The 24,514-nt window shown below is 51.3% G+C and overlaps 2 protein-coding genes across 3 annotated transcripts; both read left to right on the forward strand.

The window, feature by feature from the left end:
• Positions 1-111: 111 nt before the first annotated feature.
• TMEM86B (transmembrane protein 86B) lies at positions 112-2,497 on the forward strand. 2 transcript variants are annotated; one of them, XM_074369067.1, is made up of 4 exons: positions 112-660; positions 921-1,164; positions 1,778-2,176; positions 2,368-2,497. In XM_074369067.1, exons 1-3 carry the CDS (start codon positions 610-612, stop codon positions 2,158-2,160), a joined length of 678 nt encoding a protein of 225 aa, XP_074225168.1. In that variant the 5' UTR covers positions 112-609; the 3' UTR covers positions 2,161-2,176; positions 2,368-2,497. The 2 variants fall into 2 exon arrangements, with proteins under 2 accessions (XP_074225168.1, XP_010960199.1); XM_010961897.3 differs by having other exon boundaries at positions 139-660; positions 1,778-2,497.
• Positions 2,498-5,889: 3,392 nt separating this feature from the next.
• Positions 5,890-24,443, forward strand: PTPRH (protein tyrosine phosphatase receptor type H). Its single transcript, XM_074369061.1, has 17 exons — positions 5,890-8,196; positions 8,960-8,993; positions 9,212-9,478; positions 10,168-10,434; positions 11,379-11,645; positions 12,590-12,856; positions 13,124-13,390; positions 14,835-14,913; positions 15,034-15,081; positions 20,179-20,260; positions 20,713-20,803; positions 21,064-21,140; positions 21,222-21,356; positions 21,723-21,845; positions 22,051-22,211; positions 23,625-23,760; positions 23,864-24,443. Exons 1-17 carry the CDS (start codon positions 8,146-8,148, stop codon positions 23,987-23,989), a joined length of 2,478 nt encoding a protein of 825 aa, XP_074225162.1. The 5' UTR covers positions 5,890-8,145; the 3' UTR covers positions 23,990-24,443.
• The last annotated feature ends 71 nt before the right edge of the window (positions 24,444-24,514 follow it).

Below are 24,514 nucleotides of genomic sequence, written 5' to 3' on the forward strand. Positions count from 1 at the left end.
TGTTCTGTGCCTTCCAAGGGGAAGGTAAAGAACACACCTGGCTGGATGTGCCTGGGAGCCTTCCCCGGAGCCGGGGGCGGGCATGGACGACAACCTCCTTGTCCAGCTCCTGTTTGTTCAGTGAGCGTTGGTTGTGGAGGCACTGAGGCGGGTGCAGGGTGGTACGGGCTCCCGAGGGAAGGCCAGGCTGGGGCACAGCGAGGTGGGGAGAGTCTCCGACCTGTCTCTTGGTTCTGGAGGGGTGGTCCTCCCCTCCCCTCTCCCCCTTGCTCATGAAGGGGAGGACACTGGAATCCTGCACCCCTTTCCCTTTTGACCAACCAGGTAAAGGACAATGGGAGGGGCATTTGCGGCCATGGCCCCCCAGGCAGGGAGGAAGCCGGGGGAAACCAGGCTGTGAAGGAGGAAAGACCCCTGGGTCCCAGTGGGCTCCTTATCAGCAGGTGCCAGGCAGGGCCATCCCCAGGGTGGGGACAGCATCTCCCTGGGCCCTGTTACCAGTCTCAGAGTCCACAGGACACAACTCTGGTTAATGTGTAACCACATGCTGTCCCCTCTACCCCGAAAGCCCTGGTGCCCACATGCAGGCCACTCTAGGTCTAGGCCGACATGGATGCCCGGAAAGAGGGGCCGCCCCGAAAACCTTGCTTCTCAGCTCAAGTGAGAGCCATCGAGGGGGTTGAGGGTGGGCTGGGCCTGGGCTCCAGGAATCCAAGTGACCTGGAGGAAGAGGGGGACTGGGTTCTGTGAGGCAGACGTCCTGGTGCCTGTGCAGCTGCTCCCTACCCCGGACAGCAGTCTGGGTCCCTGAATGGGGCTAGGGTGGAAGCTCAACTCCTGGTTGGGTGGGGCCTGGTCCCGGGGGCTGGGGGCTGGGCTGAGCTCCGGAGGCTCAGCGGCCCCCTCGTCCCCCGGAGCAGCCTCATGTGGTCAGGTGGCTGAGCCCCTTCTTCCTCACCTGTGCCGTGTACTTCCTCCTCTGGATCCCTGAGGACCAGCCATCCTGGGTCGGCGCCCTGGTCAAGTGCCTGCCCATCCTTTCCCTGGTGGTGTTCCTGTGGACTGTACCCTCCGGCGGGGGCCACCACTTTCTCCTGCAGGGGGCCCTTCTGTGCTCAGCCGTGGGGGACGCCTGCCTCATCTGGCCTGAGGGCTTCCTCCACGGTGAGTGGGGGTGTGTTGGGGCTGTGTCGTGTTGTCCTTTTCAGACCCCAGGCTGGGGGGTAAGGGGTGGCTCCCTAGTAGAGCACCTGCCGAGTGTGTGAGCAAAGGCACTGGGGAACAGCAGTGAGGGAGACGCACCCAAACCCCAGCCCCCATGGAGCTCTCCTTCCACTGAGGGCAGGGGCAGTGTGAGTGCCGTGGAGGGAGAACGCAGAGGGCATCCAGGGGTCAGGGTCGCGGTCTCAAGTAGGCTGGTCAAAGCCATGTGCCCTTCGTTCCAGGGAAGAACCTTCCAGGCAGAGTGACCAGCAAGTGCAAAGGCCCTGGGCTGGGAGTGTGCCTGGTGGGTGGAGCTGATGGGAGTTGGTGGACACTCCTGAGCAGAGTAAGGACAGGATGCAGGTTGCACTGCAAAGTTGTTCTGAAGCCAAGGGCAGGAAGCAGGGGGACCGCCAAGGAGGCTGGCACCGTCATCCCAGCAGCGTGGCCAGCGTGGCCAGGGCGGGAACTGGTGTGTAGGATGCCCTTTCTGTCAAGCTCTGAGGGCAGTAGGGTGGTGTGGGGAAGCGGAGGACCCGGCACCTTACTGGGTGCTCCCACCCGTCTCCTCCAGGCGTGGCTGCCTTCACCTTGGCCCACCTGCTCTACCTCTGGGCCTTCGGCCTCACTCCCCTGCAGCCCGGCCTCCTGCTGCGTATCGTCCTGGCTTGCATCCTGTGTTACTGCCTCCTGCTTTGGCACCTCCCACCCAACATGGTCCTGCCCCTGATGGCTTACTCCCTAGTCCTGGCCGCCATGCTGTGGCGTGGCCTGGCCAGGGGCGGGAGTGCCAGCTGGGGTGCCCTGCTCTTCATGCTTTCGGATGCTGTGCTGGCTTGGAACACCTTTGCCCAGCCCCTGCCCCATGCCCGCCTGGTGATCATGACCACCTACTATGCCGCCCAGATGCTCATCACCCTGTCGGTCTTCCAGGGCCCCAGGCTCAAGTCCACCTGACTGGGGGCCAAGACAGGCAAGTGTCCGCACCCTCCCCTCCTCCAAGGACCTGGGCCCCCAAGACCAGCGAGGCCAGAGAAATACCCTTGGGGGCAAGAGCCAGGCCTGCAGACTCCTGTCTGCGGTACTGGTCTATCTGGAGACACATGGGAACCGTTGGCAGAAATTCAAATGCACCACCGAGTTCCCACTCAGTTCTGATTCCAGATTCCAGGCCCCTCAACCAGATCTACACTGGACCCTCCTCGGCCTCCCGCTTTCCTCTGTGATCCCGGTGTGCCTCCCCTTCCCTCTGGCCTGGATCTCTTTCTCTTGCCTAAGTAAAGCGGGCATTGAAGCTGTGACATCTGTTATTTGGGGAAGGGCGTGAGGGCAGGGAGGATCACAATAACAGCAAATGGTTCTTTTCCCTTTTTTGCCCACAAAATTGACCATTTTAATCACTTCTAAGTGTACAGTTCAGTGGCATTAAGTACTTTCACAGTGTTGTGGATTGAACACTTGCCATGAAATCTACACTCGGAACACGTTTGCTGTGCGGTGTTGTTACCTATACCTACAGCAGACCCCCCGTGGACCAGTCCTGGTGCCAGGGCTTAGGGGACATGGAAGTGCCCCCTCCCCCCGCAGGGCCTGTTGACGATGGGGGGATTCATTATACCCATTGGACAGGTGAGGATTTTACAGACTGAGAGCAGGAGGAGACTGGTCAATATGTTAGTTTCCTATGACTGCAAATTACTCTAAACTGGATGGCTTAAAACAACAGCAACTTGTTCTGTCACAGTTCTGGAGGCCCAGAAGTCCAAAATCAAGGTGTTGTCAGGCTGTCCTCCCTCCAAGGCTCCAGGGAGGGTCCTTCCAGCCTCTTCCAGCTCCTGACGGCCGTACCCAGCCCTGGAGCGCCTTCATTTCACGTGGCATCCTCTCCCTCTGTGAGTCTGTCCTCTCCTAAGGACACCAGTTGGATTCAGGGTCCACCCTAAATCCGGGATAATCTCATTTTGAGATCCTGAACTTAATTACATCTCCAAAGACTCTGTTTCTAATTAACATCACGTCCATAGGTAGTGGGCCCTGACTTGGGCACGTCTCTTCGGGGGACGCAGTTCAGTGCACTGCAGTCACATGCAGTATCAGGAGAGAGAGTTGAGGAGGTGAGGAAACTCAAAGATGAGGGGAGCTTGGAGGAAGGGGTAGGTAACCACGTGGTGGGAATAGAGTACCGAGGAAGGAAGAAGCCGAGCGTGGCAGCTCACTGCCCCTCTCGGCCTCAGGTTCTGCGTGTGAGGGCAGGAAGCAGTCAGAGCTGCTCTCCAAACCCTGCTCAATTTCCACATCCATGATTTGTTTTTAAAAGGACCCTTACAGCAGAGAGGAGACTTCTATGTCTATGATGTGCGTTTAAAAGGGCCTCATAGCAGAGAGGAGTCTTCTACATTCATGATGTGCTTTTAGGGACCCTTCAAGCTCACCCTTTTTTAGTGGCTGCCCCATCTTCAGACCAGGATCCCCACTCACCCTAGAGGAAGGTCTCAGCCCAGATGAGGCAGGTGATCAGGGTGGGGTGCCCTGCTCTTCGCAGTCTCAGATACCATGTTGTCCTGGGATGCCTGCCTTCAGCCCCAAACCCAGCTGGCGGCGATCACCACCTCCTGCGCTGCCCTGGTCCTCATCACTCTCATCCATTAAGGGTGCAAGGCTCAGGATAGATTAACTGGGGTGGGGGTGGGGGGTAAATGAGTGAGCACCCTTCCCCCTCCTAAAGGGCTCCCCAGAACAACCTCCCACCCCTAGGGAAAAGTACTGAGGTGTGATATTTCCAGCCACCATCTCTCTGAGCACCACGTTCTGTTGTTTTTTTTTTTTAAATTGAGATGTGATCAACACATAACATTGTGTAAGTTTAAGGGGTACTAGTGTTGATTTGATACATCAATACACCTCAGTATGATTACCCCCTTAGTCTTAGCTGACACCCCTATTGCATCACAAAATTACCTTTCTTATTTGTGGTGGGACCAATTAAGATCTAGCCTTTTAGGAGCTTTGAAGTTTCTAGTATAATATTGTCGACTATAATCACTTATACTGTGACCATGTTCTGCTCAAAGGCGTTTATGTCCAATTCCTGGAGAAAAAAATGTTACGATCGCAGCTTTACAGACATATACTTCATATACCAACTGCCCATTTAAAGTGTGCTTGTCAGAGGTTTTCAGTATGTTCGTAGAGTCATGCCCCTATCATAATGACCTTAGAACATTTACGTCATCCCAAAAGAGACCTCGTACCTTTTAGCTGTTGCCTCCCCAGTCACCCATCCTCTTCAGCCCAAGGCCACCACCAGCATAGTTCATCTTTAAACGTTGGCGTGATCAATCATTTGGGTGGTTACCAGATGTTTCACAATGATAAATGATTATGACTCTGCGCTCAGTTCCGGTATGGGGCTCTCTCCGCACACCATCAAGCAAGTCTCCAGCACCACCAGCTGGGCATCCTACAATTCAACTCAATCCTGACATTATCCCACAGGTTCAGGACTCATTCCTACAGGGCTTCCCCTTTCCCCTCTGTCTCCACATGTTCACCAACCCAGCAGGCTGAGCATAAACTGAGACCAGTCTGGGTCTGGGTGACCTGACCCCTAGTTCAGGGTCACTCCAGTTTCATTTCCACATGGAGTTCTGGCCTTTCCAGTGCAAGTCTTTTTTTTTTTTTTTTTTAAACATGTAGTCTTTTTTTAAATTTATTTTTTGGGGAGGTAATTAAGTTTCTTTCTTATTGGAGGTACTGGGGATTGAACCCAGGATGTCATACGTGCTAAGCAGGCTCTACCTCTGAGCTACACCCTCTTCATCCGTACCACCACCCCACACCATGCAAATTCTTCACTTGACCGCATCCTACTGTTGTGCTCAGACTCACCCTGAAGTCATCTCCCCCTCCGGGACAGAGGCGTCCTGTGTGTCACACTGTGGTTAACTTCCCAGTCTGTCTCACCGCAGCGCGAGCTTGGCCAGGCCTGGAAGAGTCCGTTTGCCCTTGGAGTCCCTGGGGCTCATTCAGTCTGCGGTCCCGCCTGCAGGAAGCTGCAGGTGTTGGGTGAACACACCTGCAGGGAATGGCTTCAAGAGAATGAGCAGATACGCTTCAGTTCTTGAACCACACAGGGAGAGGAAAGCATGGGGCAGAGGGACCGACTGACAGTCACAGGACAACAAAAGTGGTGAGGAACTCCTGGGAATGCTGACGGGGTCACAAATGGGTGGTGGAGGGAGACAGGGTTGGCGGCTGGGCCTGGCTGCAGAGGGGATAGCCATGGAGTCCGTAGAAAGAGAGTTTGGCTCCTCCTGCGGGTAGACCACACAGAACTGAAAACAGATGATGTGAAAATTCAAATGACATTATTTGTAACAGCCAAAGGGTGAAAACCCAAATGTCCATCAGCTGGTGGCTGGAGAAACAAGTTGTCATCAATTCCGTATGGTGGAATATTATTCGGCCATGAAAAGGAGTGGAGTATAGCTTTTGGGTGATTCTTGTGTCAACATAGTTTCATCAGTGGTGACAAATGTACCACTCTGGTGGGGTTGTTGACACTGGGGGAGGCTGTGCATGAGTCGGGGAAGGGGTGTATTAGAAATCTCTGTGCAGACATAGTAAGCAATTTTATGGTTACCAGGGGAAAGGGGGTGGGAAGGGATAAATTTGGGAGTTTGAGATTTGCAAATGTTAATCACTGTATATGAAAATAGATAAAAAACCAATTTCTTCTGTATAGCACAGGGAGCTATATTCAATATCTTGTAATAACCTTTAATGAAAAAGAATATGAAAACAAATACACATATGTATTTGCATGACTGGGACATTATGCTGTACACCAGAAATGGACACATTGTAACTGACTGTACTTCAATTGAAAAACAACAACAACAAAAGAAATCTTTGTACCTTCCACTCAATTTTGCTGGGAACTTAAAAGTGCAGACAAAAATAACTCCATCACGGACAGCAAACTTTTCCTGTAAAGAGCCAGGTAGTAACTACTTTGTGGGCCCAGAGGCACAATGAGGAAGGATATTATGTAAATACTTAATAAAAGAGAAGACAAATTTCCACACTTTTTAAAAAAAAAATCAATGAAGTTAAAAATAGAAGATCGGTAACTGAGTGCAATTTGTTATAATACCAATGAAAATGTTTTAGTCTGCTGGGGCTGCTTTAACAAAGTACCACACATTGTGTGGCTTAAGTAGCAGAAATGTCTTGCAGTCAGTCCTGGAAGCCAGAAGTTCAAGATCAAGGTGTCAGCAGTGTTGGATCCTGCTGTATGATTCCACTTATATAACATTGTTGAAATGGCAGAATTTTTTTTGTTATTTTTAACGATTTCTTTAAACTGAAGTGTAGTTAATTTACAATGTTGTGTTAGTTTGAGGTGTACAGCCAAGTGATTCAGTTTTATATACATAGATATATTCTTTGTGAGATTCTTTTCCATTATAGGTTATTACAAGATATTGAATATAGTTCCCTGTGCTATACATTATAAACATTTATCTACTTTATATATAGTAGTTAGTATCTATTAATCCCATATTCCAAATTCATCCCTAGTAGATAGTATTTTTGAATTTTTATTTTTATTAAGCACTACATAATACATGAAAAACCTTCTAGCAGGGGTAAGTGAGAACCACCGAGTTGTTTTTTCATCAGTCAGGAAAATGCCTCCTCAGGCAATCGGTGTTCTCCAAATCCTTCAGTACATAGCACCCATTAACCCCAGGGATACGCCTCCCTCTTTCCATCAAAGTCCGCTGAGATGATAAAGGGCAGTCCTTTTTCTAAATAGGGGACCTTCAGATACCTGTGAGTCCAGAGCTGTCCAGGAGCAGGTAGCTGCTGTGTATTGCGGTAGATAGTGTTTTTAATTCCATTTCAAAAGCAAGAAGACAGAGACACAGTGAGGTTGGATAAGGTTCAAGATGGCATTGGTGATTAGTGACAAGCATGCTGTTTGCAGTACCCACACTCTTCACTTTCAGACTGTATGTGAAATGCAGGCGGCCTGAGAAGCCCCTCCAGACGCTGGAGGTCTAGGGATGAACCAAAAATAAACATGGCTACGGTTTCTCAAAGGCTTTAAAAGAACCAGGCATTGCTCTAAGACTTTATATATGAACTCACTTACTCCTCACAGCATATTTACAAGGGGTTGTGCCCATTTTGGTAGATTAGGAATCTAAGTCACTGCAAATTTAAGCCACTTGGCTCAAGGGCCTGGGTAGAATGTGGCACGTGCCTCCGCACATACGGACAGTCTGGCATGTGTTGTAGAGACAGCACAGGTCCTGACGGAGCTAAAAAGACAGGTCTGACCCAGCATGTTGACCCTTGAATCCTAAGGGCTAGCAGGAAGGGGCACCTGGCAGAGCAGACGGCATATGCAAAGGCCAGGAGGCAGAATATACTGGGCTCATTTGGTGACAGCTGCACGGATTTGGGGGAGGCAGGGAGAGGCTGAGGGGCCAGTGCCTGCCTCAGGGCGCAGGAGAGTAGACCCCCCACCTGGCTTTGGTGTGTAACTGTCCACTTGAGAGGGATGGACACATCTTTCTTCCGGCACCCCCTCCCACTCTGAACATCTGGGACATGTGTTGTGCATGCATACATCAGCGGGAAGAAGTGCCCTCATCTCTTACCCGCGCAGGATAAAGTGAAGCGAGGCAGGGGCTGCAGGGGAGACCCTGTGGCCAGGAGAAGCCAGAGCTTCCAGAGGTGAGGACCAAGGCTGAGGGCGGGGGTGGGGCTAGGAGTTCTCCGGCTGGAAAGCCTCTACTTCCTCCTCCTCCCTTCTTGCCCTGGCCTATGGCCTTACTGCTGGGCTGGGAAAGGGGAAATTCTTGCGTTTAAAGTCCAGCAGGTGGAAGGTCCTGGGCTAGGACACTTGGGTCCCTGGCAGTGTCCAGAGACATGACCGGGGCTGGCAGAGGCCTCAGGGCCTTGGGGAGCCTGGTGCTGCTGGTGAGTGCTCCCAGACTCAGGGTAGTGGGGGTGGGGGGGTCCTCTGAGAGGAGCAGAGGGGGGCCAACTCCTGGGTCCCAGGAAAGAGGAGGCTGGGGTCCCAGAACTCAGGTCCAGAGTGGGGAGGGACTGATAATTCCCTGGAGAGGAAGCAAGTTTCTAGGTTGGGGGAGATTGCTGGGGAGTCGGACACCCGGGCTCTTAGACATTGCTACTTCTGCGGTGAGAGTGAACTCAGGTTACTGGCAAGACACAGGTAAGCTTACGAAGACTCAGGAGCCTCGGCCCCCAGCCCGCTCCTCCCTCAGACCCAGGGGTCCAAGTCCCCAGCCTTTTCCTTCAGACTGGATGTCTGGCTCCTGGTCCCCAACATCAGTCTCTTCTTTCATTCCCAGTTTGTTGGTTACTTCCTTGCCTTAGTCTTCTAAGGCTGTATTTTTTCAGGAAGTGAAACCATTAAGTTTATCTCTCTACCATATCAGTGAAGCCAATCCCAGCTCCTGGGTCCCTGGAGTCCTGCCCCTTCCCCACTCCCCCTGCCCCCAACACAGGGCACACCCAGAGAAGACAGACATACTATGGGATGACCTTTGTCAGAGCCCAGCCTGCAGGAGGAGAGTCTGTGTGCTGTCCCTCCTCTCCTTCAGGCAGTGTGACTCGCAGGGTCTGGGCAGAGGACGGGAGGGTCTCTGGCTGGCAGACTCACTGGGGTCAGGGGAGGTGAGCTTCGGTGTCTGATTCCCCCCCTCTTGGATCTCTCCAGGGCCTGTGCAGCTGGACAGGGGCCAGGGCGGACGGTGAGTGACCCCTGTCTGAGTTCACTGCCCACACAAAGCCATTGCACCCTCAAGTCCCGTGAGCTTCCAGAGGGAGGTCTCCATGGTGGGCACAGCGATCCCCACCTGGCTCCGATGGAGCTAGTCCTTTCTGGACACGAGGCAGGAACTGGGAGCAGTGGAAGGGACACTCCTGATCTGCTCCCTGCTCACAGTGAATTCTTCTTCCCCATTCTCAGCCTCCAACCCAGTCGTAAACCTGACTGTGGAGGCCTGGACCAGCAGCTCCATCACCCTACGCTGGGAGGCCCCCAGTGGCCTGGACCAGCAGAACTACACCTACTGGGTCCAGTGGACCGGACGAGATAACAAAACCGAGAGCCGAAACACGACAGACACCGTTTTCACAGCGGAGGGACTTGACCCTGGCTCTTCCTATGAATTTTCCGTGTGGGTGGAGAAGGATGGACTCACTAGCTCCAAGAAGACCCTCAAAACCACCACAGGTGAGAGGCAACCACTGTTTTTCTTTTTTTCCTAAAGGAAGGTGGCAGGCAGTGACTGAGAACACGCATGAGAACTCGGCAGGCCCGTAGACCGACAGAAACATATGGGAGCCACGCTTGTGGATCCAAGGTTTCTATGAGCCACATTGCATAAGTCAGAACAGGTGAAACCAATTATACAGAGGTATTTTACTTATCTGAGTAGATCCAAGACAGTATTGCTTCGACATGTAATTGATGAAAGAAAGACAGATGAGCACATTCTAAGTGCTCAAGGGCTCTGTTGCGGGGCTCCCAGTCTCCCACTGGGTTTGTATCTACCCTAATGATCATTGGGAGGGCATTTCCACTGTTGCAGAAATTCCACTGGAAAGCACTGGTCTAGATCCTTGCTCCCCAAGTGTGGTCCGTGGGTGGGCTGCGTCAGCATCTCCTGAGAACTGGCTGTAAATGCAGAATCTCAGTCCCATCCTAGACCTCCTGAGTCAGAACCTGCCTTTTAGCAAGATCCCCAGTGACACGTATGCACATGGAAGTCTGGGAAGCACTGTCTAGACCCCACACCCCGTATCTCCTGGACCCGTAGTTCAGGCAGGACTGGGAACTGACTTTGAGGGTCAGAAATGCCCACTGACTGTCCCCCCGTTTACTGCCCTGCTGACACTGGATCTTTCTTCTTCATTTCTCAGCCCCCAACCCCATCAGGAACCTGAGTGTGGAGACTCAGACCACCAGCAACATCACCCTGAGGTGGGAGGTGCCTGAGGGCACTGACCTTCAGAGCTACACCTACTGGGTCCAGTGGTCTGGAGAGGGAGACGCAATTGAGACCAGATGCACAGCCAACACCAGTTTCACAGTGGAAGGACTTGAACCCGGGACCTTGTACAACTTCTCTGTGTGGGCAGAAAAGAATGGAGTCAACAGCTCCCAGGTGACTCTCAATGCCACCACAGGTGAGAGGCAACTCTTATTGTGATTCTTTTTTTTTTTTTTTAATGCGGGGTTGATGATAGACGATGGTGCAGAGCTGACAGGAGAATGTGGCACACTCCCTAGCCCAGTGTCTCTTTGGATCACGATGAGAGAGATGAAGAAAGAATATCCATAGGGTTGTGCGTTGGGATCAGTCAGGCTCTAGGACTCTAGAGAACACAGACCATAACACTAGGGCGTATCCTCCTGAGCAACCAGGGCTGTGCAGGGGAGTCTTGTTACTGAGTTCTGGGGGGATTAGGTGCTGTGGAATGTGGACACTCTGACCCTCTGACTCTTGTTCTCCTACTTCCCAACTATGTCACGGGCTTGAGGATGGAAGCTCAGACCATGAGCTCCATTACCCTGAGGTGGACAGCTCCTCTGCTCTAGACCTCCACTGTCCAATATGGTAGCCCCTAGGCATTGGTGGCTATGTACATTTAAGTTCATTAAAATTGCATAAAATTGCATAAAATTGCAGGCTTCGTTCCATATTTTAAATGCTCAAGAGCTCCGTTGAGGGGCTCCCAGTCTCCCACTGGGTTTGTATCTACCCTAATGATCATTGGGAGGGCATTTCCACTGTTGCAGAAATTCCACTGGAAAGCACTGGTCTAGATCCTTGCTCCCCAAGTGTGGTCTGTGGGTGGGCTGCGTCAGCATCTCCTGAGAACTGGCTGTAAATGCAGAATCTCAGTCCCATCCTAGACCTCCTGAGTCAGAACCTGCCTTTTAGCAAGATCCCCAGTGACACGTATGCACATGGAAGTCTGGGAAGCACTGTCTAGACCGCACACCCCGTATCTCCTGGACCCGTAGTTCAGGCAGGACTGGGAACTGACTTTGAGGGTCAGAAATGCCCACTGACTGTCCCCCCGTTTACTGCCCTGCTGACACTGGATCTTTCTTCTTCATTTCTCAGCCCCCAACCCCATCAGGAACCTGAGTGTGGAGACTCAGACCACCAGCAACATCACCCTGAGGTGGGAGGTGCCTGAGGGCACTGACCTTCAGAGCTACGCCTACTGGGTCCAGTGGTCTGGAGAGGGAGACGCGATTGAGACCACACGCACAGCCAACACCAGGTTCACAGTGGAAGGACTTGAACCCGGGACCTTGTACAACTTCTCTGTGTGGGCAGAAAAGAATGGAGTCAACAGCTCCCAGGTGACTCTCAATGCCGCCACAGGTGAGAGGCAACTCTTATTGTGATTCTTTTTTTTTTTTTTTAATGCGGGGTTGATGATAGACGATGGTGCAGAGCTGACAGGAGAATGTGGCACACTCCCTAGCCCAGTGTCTCTTTGGATCACGATGAGAGAGATGAAGAAAGAATATCCATAGGGTTGTGCGTTGGGATCAGTCAGGCTCTAGGACTCTAGAGAACACAGACCATAACACTAGGGCGTATCCTCCTGAGCAACCAGGGCTGTGCAGGGGAGTCTTGTTACTGAGTTCTGGGGGGATTAGGTGCTGTGGAATGTGGACACTCTGACCCTCTGACTCTTGTTCTCCTACTTCCCAACTATGTCACGGGCTTGAGGATGGAAGCTCAGACCATGAGCTCCATTACCCTGAGGTGGACAGCTCCTCTGCTCTAGACCTCCACTGTCCAATATGGTAGCCCCTAGGCATTGGTGGCTATGTACATTTAAGTTCATTAAAATTGCATAAAATTGCATAAAATTGCAGGCTTCGTTCCATATTTTAAATGCTCAAGAGCTCCGTTGAGGGGCTCCCAGTCTCCCACTGGGTTTGTATCTACCCTAATGATCATTGGGAGGGCATTTCCACTGTTGCAGAAATTCCACTGGAAAGCACTGGTCTAGATCCTTGCTCCTCAAGTGTGGTCCGTGGGTGGGCTGCGTCAGCATCTCCTGAGAACTGGCTGTAAATGCAGAATCTCAGTCCCATCCTAGACCTCCTGAGTCAGAACCTGCCTTTTAGCAAGATCCCCAGTGACACGTATGCACATGGAAGTCTGGGAAGCACTGTCTAGACCCCACACCCCGTATCTCCTGGACCCGTAGTTCAGGCAGGACTGGGAACTGACTTTGAGGGTCAGAAATGCCCACTGACTGTCCCCCCGTTTACTGCCCTGCTGACACTGGATCTTTCTTCTTCATTTCTCAGCCCCCAACCCCATCAGGAACCTGAGTGTGGAGACTCAGACCACCAGCAACATCACCCTGAGGTGGGAGGTGCCTGAGGGCACTGACCTTCAGAGCTACACCTACTGGGTCCAGTGGTCTGGAGAGGGAGACGCAATTGAGACCAGATGCACAGCCAACACCAGTTTCACAGTGGAAGGACTTGAACCCGGGACCTTGTACAACTTCTCTGTGTGGGCAGAAAAGAATGGAGTCAACAGCTCCCGGGTGACTCTGAGTGTCGCCACAGGTGAGAGGTAGCATTGTGCACTCTCTTGGGTGAGATTATGAACTGGCCAAGATGGCACCTTCTCTGGGCTAATGGGAGTTGTAGTTTGAGGCGACCTGCGGTGCGTCCGTTCGGGGGCAACAGAAACTGAGGGAATAAGAGGTGTTTTGTTTTGGGGAAGAAGAGGATGAGCTAGTTCTCAGATTACTGGCACGACTGGTGGGGAGTGGGGACTTAGAAAACCGCCTTGGATGGAGCCTACTGATTCCTCCTATCCGTTCCACCCAGATCCAAGCCCCCCCTCCATCGTGTCCTGCATCAGCGCTTCGGGGGGCTACGGGGTCATCCTGACCTGGTCCTGCCCCCCGGGAGGCTATGAGGCCTTTAAAGTGGAGGTGGGCAGGCAGCAGTTTTCCCAGAGCGGATCCTCCTGTGGGAAGGGCGTGTCCTTGTCGGGACTCAGGCCGGCTCAGGCCTACGCAGCCACCGTCACAACCATCTGGGATGGAAGGGAGGCACGGTCTGCCTCCATGACCTGCCGCACTGAGAGCACAGGTGAGCAGAGCCCCACAGGTACAGAGAGCTACAATGACATTCTCTCAGACCCCGTCAGGCCCTGTTGTGAAGGAGTCTCACCACCCCATGGGGTCCTTTTTGTTTATGTTTTGTTTCCTGCTTTCTGTAAAACAGCTCCTTTGAGATGTCATTCATATAACCTGTAACAGTCCACCCATTTAAAGTGTGCAACTCAGTGGCTTCTAATATACTCATCATCATTATACCATCATCGTTGTTAATTTTAGGATTTTTTTTTACCGTATTTGTATTACCCCTTAAGCCATCACCCCCTAGTTTCGCTAATTCCCCACCAGCCAGCCATTGTCTGTCTGTAATCTATTTCTGTCTCTATAGATACGCCTCTTCTGGACATTTCCAAAAAAAAAAAACAAAAAAAACCCACACAGTATGTGGTCCTCTGTGACTAGCTTCTCTCACTTAGTATAATGCGTCTAAGGTTCATCCATGTTCTAGCGTGTGTCAGCACCTCATTACTTTTTATTGCCGGATAATATTTCATTGTACAGATAGAATGCGTTTTGTTTATCCATTCATCCATGGATGGACCCTACTTTTTGGCTGTTCTGAATGGTGCTCTGGACATTTGTGTGCACATTTCTGTGTGGGTGTGTGTCTTCGTTTCTCCTGGGTGTATACCCGGAAGTGAAATTGTTAGATCATGTGGTAACTCTGTGTTTAACCTTTTGAAGAACTGCCAAATTTTTTTCCAGCACGGTCGCATGATTTTTCACTCACCAATGGGACATTTGAAAAAGTCTGAACCTCAGGAAATCTTTGCTCATGTACCGTTGACCATGGTCATAGGCCTCCCTGGGCCCCCGTCAGTCAGCGCCTAGGAATCAGAGCCTCTTAGGAGATGGGGTCTTTGATCTGGAGACACTGGAGTTTGGTGCACTGAACATGGGGTGCTCTTCCAGGCTGGGCTTGGTGGTCCCACTGTCCAGGGTACTCTTGCTGAGACAGGTCCTCGTGGATCTTGGGCTGGATCGCTCTTTCTGGTGGGGACTGTCCTGGGTATTACTGTAGGGTGTCGAGCAGCATCCCCAGCCTCCACCCGCTCGATGCCGGTGGCACTGCTGCTGAAGTTGTAAGAACCGAAAGTGTCTCCAGACATTGCCCGATGTCTCCTGGTGGGCAAAACCACCCTCAGTGAGGATCGCTAGTCTAGACCAAGGAAGGGGAGAGTCACTCTAAAAAGCAGATTAGTTGGGAAAGTGATGTCTTTGGACCAGGCTCCTGGGAGGAAAGGTTGAGTGGGAAATAGGGCTTTATGCAGAAGCTTTCTCCTTTCCCTTCTCTGCCCTCGCATCTACCCTGCAGACCCTCTGATCACAGTCTGGGTTAGGACAGAGGTAGCAGAGATAGGACACCAGGAGAGGTGACCCAGACTCTAACAGCCCCTCATGCCTCCTTCCTCCAGTGGTCATCATAGGAGCCATCGTCGGTGTCCTCCTGTTTCTCATCCTGGTGGGCTTGTTGGTTTTCTTCCTGAAGAAGGGGTGAGACTCAGCTCAGGACTTACTGGGTGCCTGGAGGGTGGGGGTTGCGGGAAAGGTGAGGACCCCTGGTTCCGGCCTCTCTCCCCTCCCCAGCCTTTCACCCTAATGTCCTTTTCCCAGGTGTAAGAAGAGTGAGAAGAAACAGGCACACAGGGATCTGATCTGCAGGTGAGTGGAAGGTTTGGGAGAGCATCTGAAAGACTCATTGTCAAGGTCAGATCCTGGGGTGTTTGCTGGTCACTGGGTAGGTCAGAGGGCAGGATCAGTGAATCCCCCCCACAAGCCTCAGAAGGGGCTAATGCTGTCTGTGGCAGGGATCACAATGCATCTGCCACTCCCCATTCCCTGAGAGCCTGGACTGGTGGCCGTGAAATTGGTGTCAGTCTCAGCTCTGGGACGTCCATTCATTCATCCAACAAAACAGTAACGGAGCCCCTGTTAAGTGTCAGGTGCTGTTCTGGGTGTTGAGGAAACAGTGAATCTACCAAAGATTCCTGCCCTTTTGGAGCTTACATTCTAGCACAAGGAGCCACTAATAAAGAAGTTGGTAAAGGTTGTGACTAGTGTCCCAAAGAACCATCTTGCCTGAGTTAGAATTCAGGCTTCTTTTATACTAAGAGGGGTGGGAGTAAATTCACACACCTCCTGTTTCACGTCAGCCTCCAGAGGGGAGGTGTTGATTCCTTCCTTCCTGCAGTCATTCACAGGGGGGCCTGGTCAGGATGTTTCCTGTGAGCCCAACAAAGGTATTTTAGCTCAGTGCTGGTTACCTGGGAGGCAGGGTTCCCAGAGATGGGCCATTATGTGTAATTTAAGCTTATAGGCAGCATCCCTTTGGTGATGAACTTGTGGCAAATGCAAAAAGGTTAAAGTAAAAGAAACAGACCAATATGGAGTCAGGTTTGTTCTTCCCTATTACAATCCAAACAAGAGGTAGTTATGTCTTGGAATGGGAAATGGTGAGAGGTAATCAGATTCAAGGCAGTGTTTGAGTGTTTAAACAGCAGATGTGGTTAGAGAATGGAAGTGCAGTGTGGGGTTCAGAGAGGGCTCAAGAGTGACTGCAAGGAATTTAGCCTGAGCTCCAGGAATACTGGAAATGTTGTTGCTTGAGATGGAATGACCATGGGGTGGAGGGTGGGGGAGCTTTGGGAAAGTATTGGGAGCTCGGTGGTGGACACGCTGAATTTGAGATGCTTGTTGGACATGCAAGTGAAGACAATGATGAATGGTCAGGTGGATAAACAGATCCATGGTTCAGGAGAACGTTTGTGCAAAGGTCTCCATTCTCTGACTCCTCCTTAGTTGGGTCAGTGACACCAAGTGTCTACGTGAGAATGATCCCCAGGGATCAAGAGAGGAGAGATGGGACAGAGAGTAAAGGGAAGCTGGGAGACCAGCTGTGACAGCCTGGGTACAAAAGAATGAGGCGTCAATGGAGGGCGTGGCCATCCGAGGCAGATGCATGAGGCAGAGCAAACACTAGTGACGGGGAAGATGATGTCCAGTTTCTTCTTTGCGGTATTATCTGTTCTGGCCAGAGTCCCACCCTGCTTGCCCTTTCCCCTCCTTACCCTCTGTCCGGTGCCTTGTATGGCATCTGCAGCAAATTGCTGCACCTGTTGGGCTCCAAGTCTTGTCCTGTCTTGTATGTTGAGCATTTTGCCATCCCCAACCCTCAGCGTGCATGTTTGGATGTCCTAGCGATGATCCTCTAGGACATGCAGGTGGAGCTTCCAGGAGGCCAGTGGGTAAATAGAGCTGAAGGTCAGGGGAGTGAGAAGTAGAAACTGGCAACGAAGATTCAGAAATCGCAGATGTGCAGATTGAAAGTGAAGCTTTGTCAGTGGACAGACCCCATGAGACGTGTGTGTCCAGTGAGAAAAGAAGGCTTAAGGACAGACTCCCAGAAACACCTACCGTTTGATGAACAGAGGATGAGGGCCCCACTGAGGAGATGGAGAAGCACCCGTCAGAGAGGCAGTGGTGGTGCACATGAGGAGATGGTGTTCAGGAAGAGGGCGGGTCCAGAAAAAAGGAAGAGGCAGTCAGAGAAACTACAGGCTGCTGAGCTCCCACGCAGAGGAGGGACTGAGAGGTGGCCTTTGGAATTGGAGATAAGGAGGCAAGTGAGATAAGGGGACTTTGAACCACAAAAGGTCATTGTTCCCCTGGAGTCGTGGTGTAGAGACCAGGCCACGGCGATGTATGGGAAGGAAGCAGAGAGAACTGGTCCACGTGAGAAGTTTGAATGTGCTTTCACAGGTTTCATTATTGTTTAGGTACGGTAAGCCCACTGGATCAGGAGACGACTGGCATTGAAGATTTTTTACACTCACAGATCCCAAGAGAGGGAGTACGCATTACACCCTGCAGGGCCACGTGGGGAGGCACCAGGTTGGCCGTGAAGTGAGGGGCACTCAAACAAGAGCCTTTCTCATGGTTTCAATCCAAGGCAAACAGGCTTAGTTTGAATCATTTCAGCAGGTCCTGGGGCGTAGGGACTGTGCCTGGTTTTCTGGTACCTGTTCCTGGGGGTTGGGGTTGGGGCAGAATTTGGGCAGATGGATAGTAGCCCAGAGTGTGTGATCCTGTTAGGGGAGGTGGTGAGGATGTGGATTTAATCAGCATGTCAAGAAGGGAAACTGACCAGCCTCCATCCAGGGTGTCAAAACTGAGTCAGGACAGTATTCATAACACTATATTACGGGGGGAGGAGAGAGAAAGAGCTGGACCTGGAGTGGCATGAGGTCAGGGGATTCTTTTTAATACAGAAGCAAGATTAGAACATGTACACGCAAAGGGAAAGGGGAGAGGTTCCTGGTGTAGGAGAAGGAAGACCCCATGGCTGGAGAGGGCTGCAGGGAACTGTGGCCCAGGAGAAGGGGAGTGGTCCTAGATGAGAGAAGTCCCATTTCCTTTTTTTTGAGTCCAAACAGATTTTTTTTTAATTTTATTGAGTTATAGTCAGTTTACATTGTGTCAATTTCTGGTGTACAGTACAATTTTTCAGTCATACATGAACATACATATATTCATTTTCATATTCTTTTTCACTGTGAGCTACTACAAGATTTTGTATATATTTCCCTGTGCTATACAGTATAAACTTGTTTATCTATTCTATATATACCTGTCAGGATCTATAAATCTCTAACTCCTTGACTGTTCCTACCCACCCCCTTCCCCCTGGCAACCAAAAGTTTGTATTCTATGTCTGTGAGTCTGTTTCTGTTTTATATTTAAGTTCATTTACCTTCTTCTTCCCCTTCCCCTTCTCCTCCTCCTTCTTCTTCTTTCCACATATGAGTGATATCATATGGTATTTTTCTTTCTCTTTCTGGCTTACTTCACTTAGAATGACATTCTCCAGGGACATCCATGTTGCTACAAATGGCATTATGTTCATTTTTATGGCTGAATAGTATTCCATTGTATAAATATACCACAGCTTCTTTATCCAGTTGTCTGTTGATGGACATTTAAGTTGTTTCCATGACTTGGCTATTGTAAATAGTGCTGCTATGAACATTGGGGTGCTGGTGTCTTTTTGAATTAGGGTTCCTTCTGGATATATGCCCAGGAGTGGGATTCCTGGGTCACATGGGATTCCTAATCTTTTGAGGAATCTCCATACTGTTTTCCATAATGGCTGCATCAAACTGCATTCCCACCAGCAGTGTAGGAGGGTTCCCTTTTCTCCACAGCCTCTCCAGCATTTGTCATTTGTGGACTTTTGAATGATGGCCATTCTGACTGGTGTAAGGTGATACCTCACTGTAGTTTTAATTTGCATTTCTCTGATAATTAGTGATATTGAGCATTTTTTCGTGTTTAGGTCTTCTGCCCATTTTTGGATTGGGTTGTTTGTTTTTTTTCTTATTAAGTTGTATGAGCTGTTTATATATTCTGGAGATCAAGCCTTTGTCAGTTTCATCTTTTGCAAATATTTTCTCCCATTCCGTGGGTTGTTGTTTTGTTTTGCTTATGGTTCCCTTTGCTGGGCAAAAGCTTGTAAGTTTAATTAGGTCCCATTTGTTTATTCTTGCTTTTATTTCTGTTTCTTGGGCAGACTGCCCTAGGAGAACATTGTTGAGATGAATGTGAGATAATATTTTGCCTATGTTTTCTTCTAGGAGGTTTATTGTATCTTGTCTTATATTTAAGTCTTTGATCCATTTTGAGTTTATTTTTATGTATGGTGTGAGGGAGTGTTCTAGCTTGAACTGTTTTTAAGTGTGCAGTTCCGTGGCATTAAGTACATTTACACTGTTGTGCAACCATCACCACCATCCATCTCCAGAAGTCTTTTCATCTTGCAAAACTGGAACTCTGTCCCCATTAAACACCCATTCCCCATTTCCCCCATCTCCTCAGTCCCTGGAGACTCCAGCATCCTACTTTCAGGTTGTATGAATTTGATAACCCTTGGTGCCGCATATGAGTGGAATCACATTTGTCCTTTTATTTGTCCTTTTGTGACTGGCTTATTCCATTCAGCATAATGCCTTCCAGTTCCATCCATGTTGTAGCCTGTGGCAGAATCTCCTTCCTTCTTAAGGCTGGGTAATAGTCCATTATATGGATAGACCACATTTTGCTTATCTATTCTTCTGTCGATGGACACTTGGGTTGCTTCCACCTTTTAGCTATTGTGATTAGGGCTGCTATGAACGTGGGTGTACAGGTACCCCTTTGAGAGCCTGCTTTCAATTCCTGGGGGTGTATACTCAGAAGTGGAGTTGATGAAACAGAAACAAAATCAGTGATTTGGAAAGATATCTGCATCTCCCTTGTTCACAGCAGCATTGTTCACAACAGCCAAGACTTGGAAATGACCTAAGTGTCCATCTATGGGTGAATGGATAAAGAAGCTATGAGCTGTCTATACAGTGGAATACTACTCAGCCACAAACAAGAAGAAAATCTCACCATTTGTGACAACATGGATGGACCCTGAGGGCATTATACTGAGTGAGATAAGTCAGACAGAAAAAGATAAATACTGTATCATCTCACTTATATTCAGAATCTGAAACAAAAACAAAAACAAAAACCTTGAACTCACAGGTTCAGAGAACAGATTGGTGGTTGCCAGAGGGAGTGTCAGAAGGCTGAAATGGGTGAAGGTGGTCAAAAGTTTCCTACTTCCAGCTATAAGTCTTGGGAGGTCAAACAAAACAAGACAAAACAAAACCCTTTTCTTTTATCCCAAGAGCACAGAATTAAAGGAGGTTTAACTGTTTGCCCCTCCCCTCCCCCCAGGGACATCCGGGCTGAAGATTTTGCTGAGCATGTCAGGAAAAATGAGATGGACAGCGGTTACGGCTTTGCAGTGGAGTACCAGGTGGGGTGAGAACAGAACAGAGGGGGCTGCACCCAGGCCCACGTGCCCGCCCCAGACATTTCCACACCTTTGGGATTGGACGGAAAGCAGTGACACATGCTTTGTTGGCTTACACAGAAATTCCTGGGCATGATTATCCATCTTTTCAACTCATTGAAATCTTACACTAGTGACGGGTCGATGGGTCAGTCCTAAAGAAACACCTTGGTTTTTCCCTGATGTCTCCTCTCTTGCCTACCTCCCCAGTCCCCATGGTCCCGCCAGTCCTCCCCAATGCCCCCCAGAGATGGTGCACACACTTGACCTATTTCTGTGGGTGCTATGGAATTCCAGGGCACAAGGGGTGAGTGGGGCAGGGTGCTTAGGATGACAGAGGCAGCAGTGAGGGTATACCTGGGGGAGGTCAGAGAAAATCCAGCATCTGTGCGTCCCTCCTCTACCTCCGCCCCCAGCAACTGGCCCTGGAGGACCACAGCCAGTCCCAGATGATGGCCTCAGCTCCAGAAAACAACATCAAGAACCGTTACAAAAACGTGCTGCCCTGTGAGTCGTAAGCCTCTGCTGACTTTACTCTCAGCTGTGACTTTGTCAATACCCCATCCCTGGACCCCGTCCCTTCTCCCCTGAGCTCCTACCCCGTGATGTGAGAGCCCCTGGCCGGCTCCTCCCAGCCGAGGCCCCTCTGCCTCTCCCTGAGCTCCCAGCGTCTGCACCTCTGCACGCCCTCCATCCCTGGGTCTCAGCCTCATCTCCTTGCCCCTCTGGGTGGCGCCATTCTCGCTAATGCTGGCCTCTTCTCCTAGATGACTGGTCCCGCGTGCCCCTGACACCCCTCCCTGGGGAGCCAGGTTCCGAGTACATCAACGCCAGCTTCATGCCTGTAAGGTTATGGTTGGGAGCTGGGAGGATGCTGAGTTAGCCTCAGAAGTTAAGGTCAGACTTACCTGTTTTCTTCAACCAGGGTCTCTGGAACTCCCAGGAGTTCATAGCAGCCCAGGGCCCCCTGTCCCAGACTGTGGGTGACTTCTGGCGCCTGGTGTGGGAGCAGCAGAGCCACACCCTGGTCATGCTGACCAACTGCGTGGAGTCTGGCCGGGTAAGAGGAGACCTTGGTCCTGGGTGCTGACCCTGAGTCCAACCGTGACCCCGCCCCAGACACTGACACCAGTGTAGACCTTGATCCAGCCCTCACTGATTCCCTCAACATGACTCCAACCTTTCCGTCTCCTCTAGTCCATCCAATGGTTCACATGCAGGGTGAAGCTGATCTCAATGACCTAGGGAAGGAGGGGTCTTCCTGGCTGGAATGAAGCTACGCCTGGCTGCCTGTGGGTGCTGCCTTGCCACCAGGGCAGAGGGCATCCCCTGGCACTGAGTACAAGAGCCACGCTACAGAGGGGCACTGGGGTTGGGTGGTTCTGTGGGGCCTCCTATGCTCTGACTGCCCCTGGTCTTCCCCCAGGTGAAGTGTGAGCATTACTGGCCTCTAGATTCCCAACCCTGCACCCATGGGCAGCTACAGGTGACCCTGGTGGGTGAGGAAGTGATGGAGAACTGGACAGTACGAGACCTGAAGCTCTGGCATGTAAGCCCCCTGACACCCTGCCAGATACACCCTGCCCTCAGTTCCTCCCCCGTGACATTCCAGGCAGCCCCTTCCCCCAGAACTCCCCATGAAATCCCACCTCCCGTCACTCCCACAAGGGACAGCAGTGTGCCCCAGGGATGCCCCATTGTCAGAAACCAGCCCCAGGGGTCCTGAGCCCCCTGACAACCCGCCCTCCCTCTAGATGGCAGAGCGGAGGGCTTTATCCGTCCGTCAGTTCCACTACGTGACCTGGCCAGACCACAGCGTCCCTCACTCCCCAGACCCCATGCTGGCCTTCTGGAAGATGCTCCGGCAGTGGCTGGACCAGAACATGGAGGGAGGGCCTCCCATTGTGCACTGCAGGTGAGGACCAGCCCGGAGCCCTCTCCCTGTGGGACCACCGCCCCCTCAGGACACAGAAACCAGGGTTACCTGGGTTCTTGGGAACTCCCAGAGGAGGTGGAAGAGAGGAGGAGGAGATGGAGGCAGAAGGTGAAGGGGCTGTGATGCAGGCTGAGAAGGAGGATGGGGGTGAAGAGATGGGAAAGATAGAAAGGTACAGGAGGAGGCATATGTAGGGAGGAGGTGAAGGGCAGGAGGGAGAAGCAGCCAAAGGTTTTAAGAAACATTGAAGACACCTCCTTGGGCTCACAGGCTGGGGCCTCCCCCGACAACTGCTTTCCTGATATTTGTGCTGAAGCCTCTTTAGGTGAGATTTCACAAATGTGAATGTGAGGGTTGAGGAAGGAGTTTGTTCCAGAGGGACGGACAGCCTCTGATAGGGGAGCTCTGGTTTCCATCATGGTCAGTGCTTATCGGCCACAGTCTGGCTGACCCTCCGGGCAACCTCATGACAAAAGGGAGAGCTGAGGAAACTGCATCAGAAAGCTGGTCCCTGGGTTCACGGTCAATAGCGAGTGGCCAAGCTGATGCCCAGAGTGGAGCCCTTAACCTCCCTGCTGTGCTGTGTCGTGACACCATCCCCATCCCCAGGTAGTATTCACTGGAAGTGTCCTCAGTAGAGTGTCCTCCCTTCCTCCAGGTGCAGAAGGGAGTTCTGCACAGTAGTTAAGGCCATTCGCTTGAACCACCAATCCACAGGACCACGTAGATGAACCTGGCTGAGTGAAAGCAGCCAGGCACGAAAGGTCCCATGTTGGATGGCTCTGTTTACATGAACTATTTGGAATAAGCAAATGCACAGAGCCCGAAAACTGGTGGTTTTCAGGGGCTGGGAGGGATGGGGGAATGGGGAGTCACTGCTTAATGGGATGGGGCTCTCCTTTTGAGGATATAGAAGTGTTTTGGAACTAGATAGAGGTGGCAGTTACACAACACTGTGACTAAATGCCACTGAATTGTCCACTTTAAAATGGTTACTTTTACATTAAATTTTTTTTAAGTATCAGCTTGGGAGTTCATCTGCCCATGTGTGAACCCCAGCAATGCCCAAGTGGCCTGGGACAATCACCTTGCTCAGCCTCCATTGCCCCATCTGTAAAATGGGCATGCTAATAGTTCCTACTTCTTAGGTGTGGTAGGAGTGAAAAAAAAAGCATGTAAGGCACTTGGAACAGGGCCTCACAGATAGATAGAAGTCAGCGCACGGTCATTTCTTATTACTTCCTGCTTAATTACATAACCCCCACTTACACTGTATTCCCCCAAAATACTGTCTGGCTGAATACCCTGACCCCTAGGTGCTCCAAAGACAGATCCTTCCATCAGTCAAGACTCTCCCCTCCCAGGGTCTGACCACTTCTTGTCCCTGCCTAGCGCTGGTGTGGGCCGCACAGGCACCCTCATTGCCCTGGATGTCCTGCTGCGGCAGCTGGAGTGTGAGGGTGTCGTGGGGCCCTTCAGCTACATGAGGAAGATGAGAGAAAGCCGGCCACTGATGGTGCAGACTGAGGTGAGGGGGTTCCTCTGGCACAAGGTGGGTGGAGGTGGGACCCTGGAAGAAAGCAGGCTGAGGCCAGGAGGGCACCCTTCACCTCCACGGGCCTCCTCCCCAGGCCCAGTACGTGTTCCTGCACCAGTGCATCCTTCGCTTTCTGCAACAGTCATCCTCAGCACCGGCTGAGAAGGAGGCCACGTATGAGAACCTGATTTACGAGAACATAGCTGCTACAGAGGCCTAAGTTGCGGGAGGGCTGAGACTCCAGCCCACCTAGACTCAAACTCTGCATCCTTACTTCAGCCCAGATACCTGGACCCTTGGGACAGCCGAGGGCTGGGTCCAGGAATCCTGGGCCCTGCAAGAAGAAGGGGAGAGAGGTCAGGTGGGAGCCTGGACCCTAGATTTCCAATTCCTTGAAGAAGGGGAGGGATGGGAGGCTAGGAGTTCCTTGTTTTTTTGAGGGAGGAGGAGGCTGCAGGGTCTCAAGGAAACAAGTGAGATTCTGAGGAAGGAAGGAACGAGGATCCACAGTTCTGGCTACCCAAGAAGCAAGAGCAGGCAGGGTCCTGCCCATCTTTTACTCCAGAAACCAGATCTTCCTTCAAGGATCTGAGGTTTCCTTGCACCCCACTCACTGTCTGTACAGATTTTTTCTTCAATCCCATAATTTATTAAATCACTATTCTCCCCAGAGACACTTGCCTCAGTGGATTTCTGGGTCTGGAAATAATATTGGGGTGGGTTCCTAATGTTTAGGTACTGAGGC

Source organism: Camelus bactrianus, chromosome 9 (genome assembly GCF_048773025.1).
Source record: "Camelus bactrianus isolate YW-2024 breed Bactrian camel chromosome 9, ASM4877302v1, whole genome shotgun sequence".
NCBI classification, from domain to species: domain Eukaryota; kingdom Metazoa; phylum Chordata; class Mammalia; order Artiodactyla; family Camelidae; genus Camelus; species Camelus bactrianus.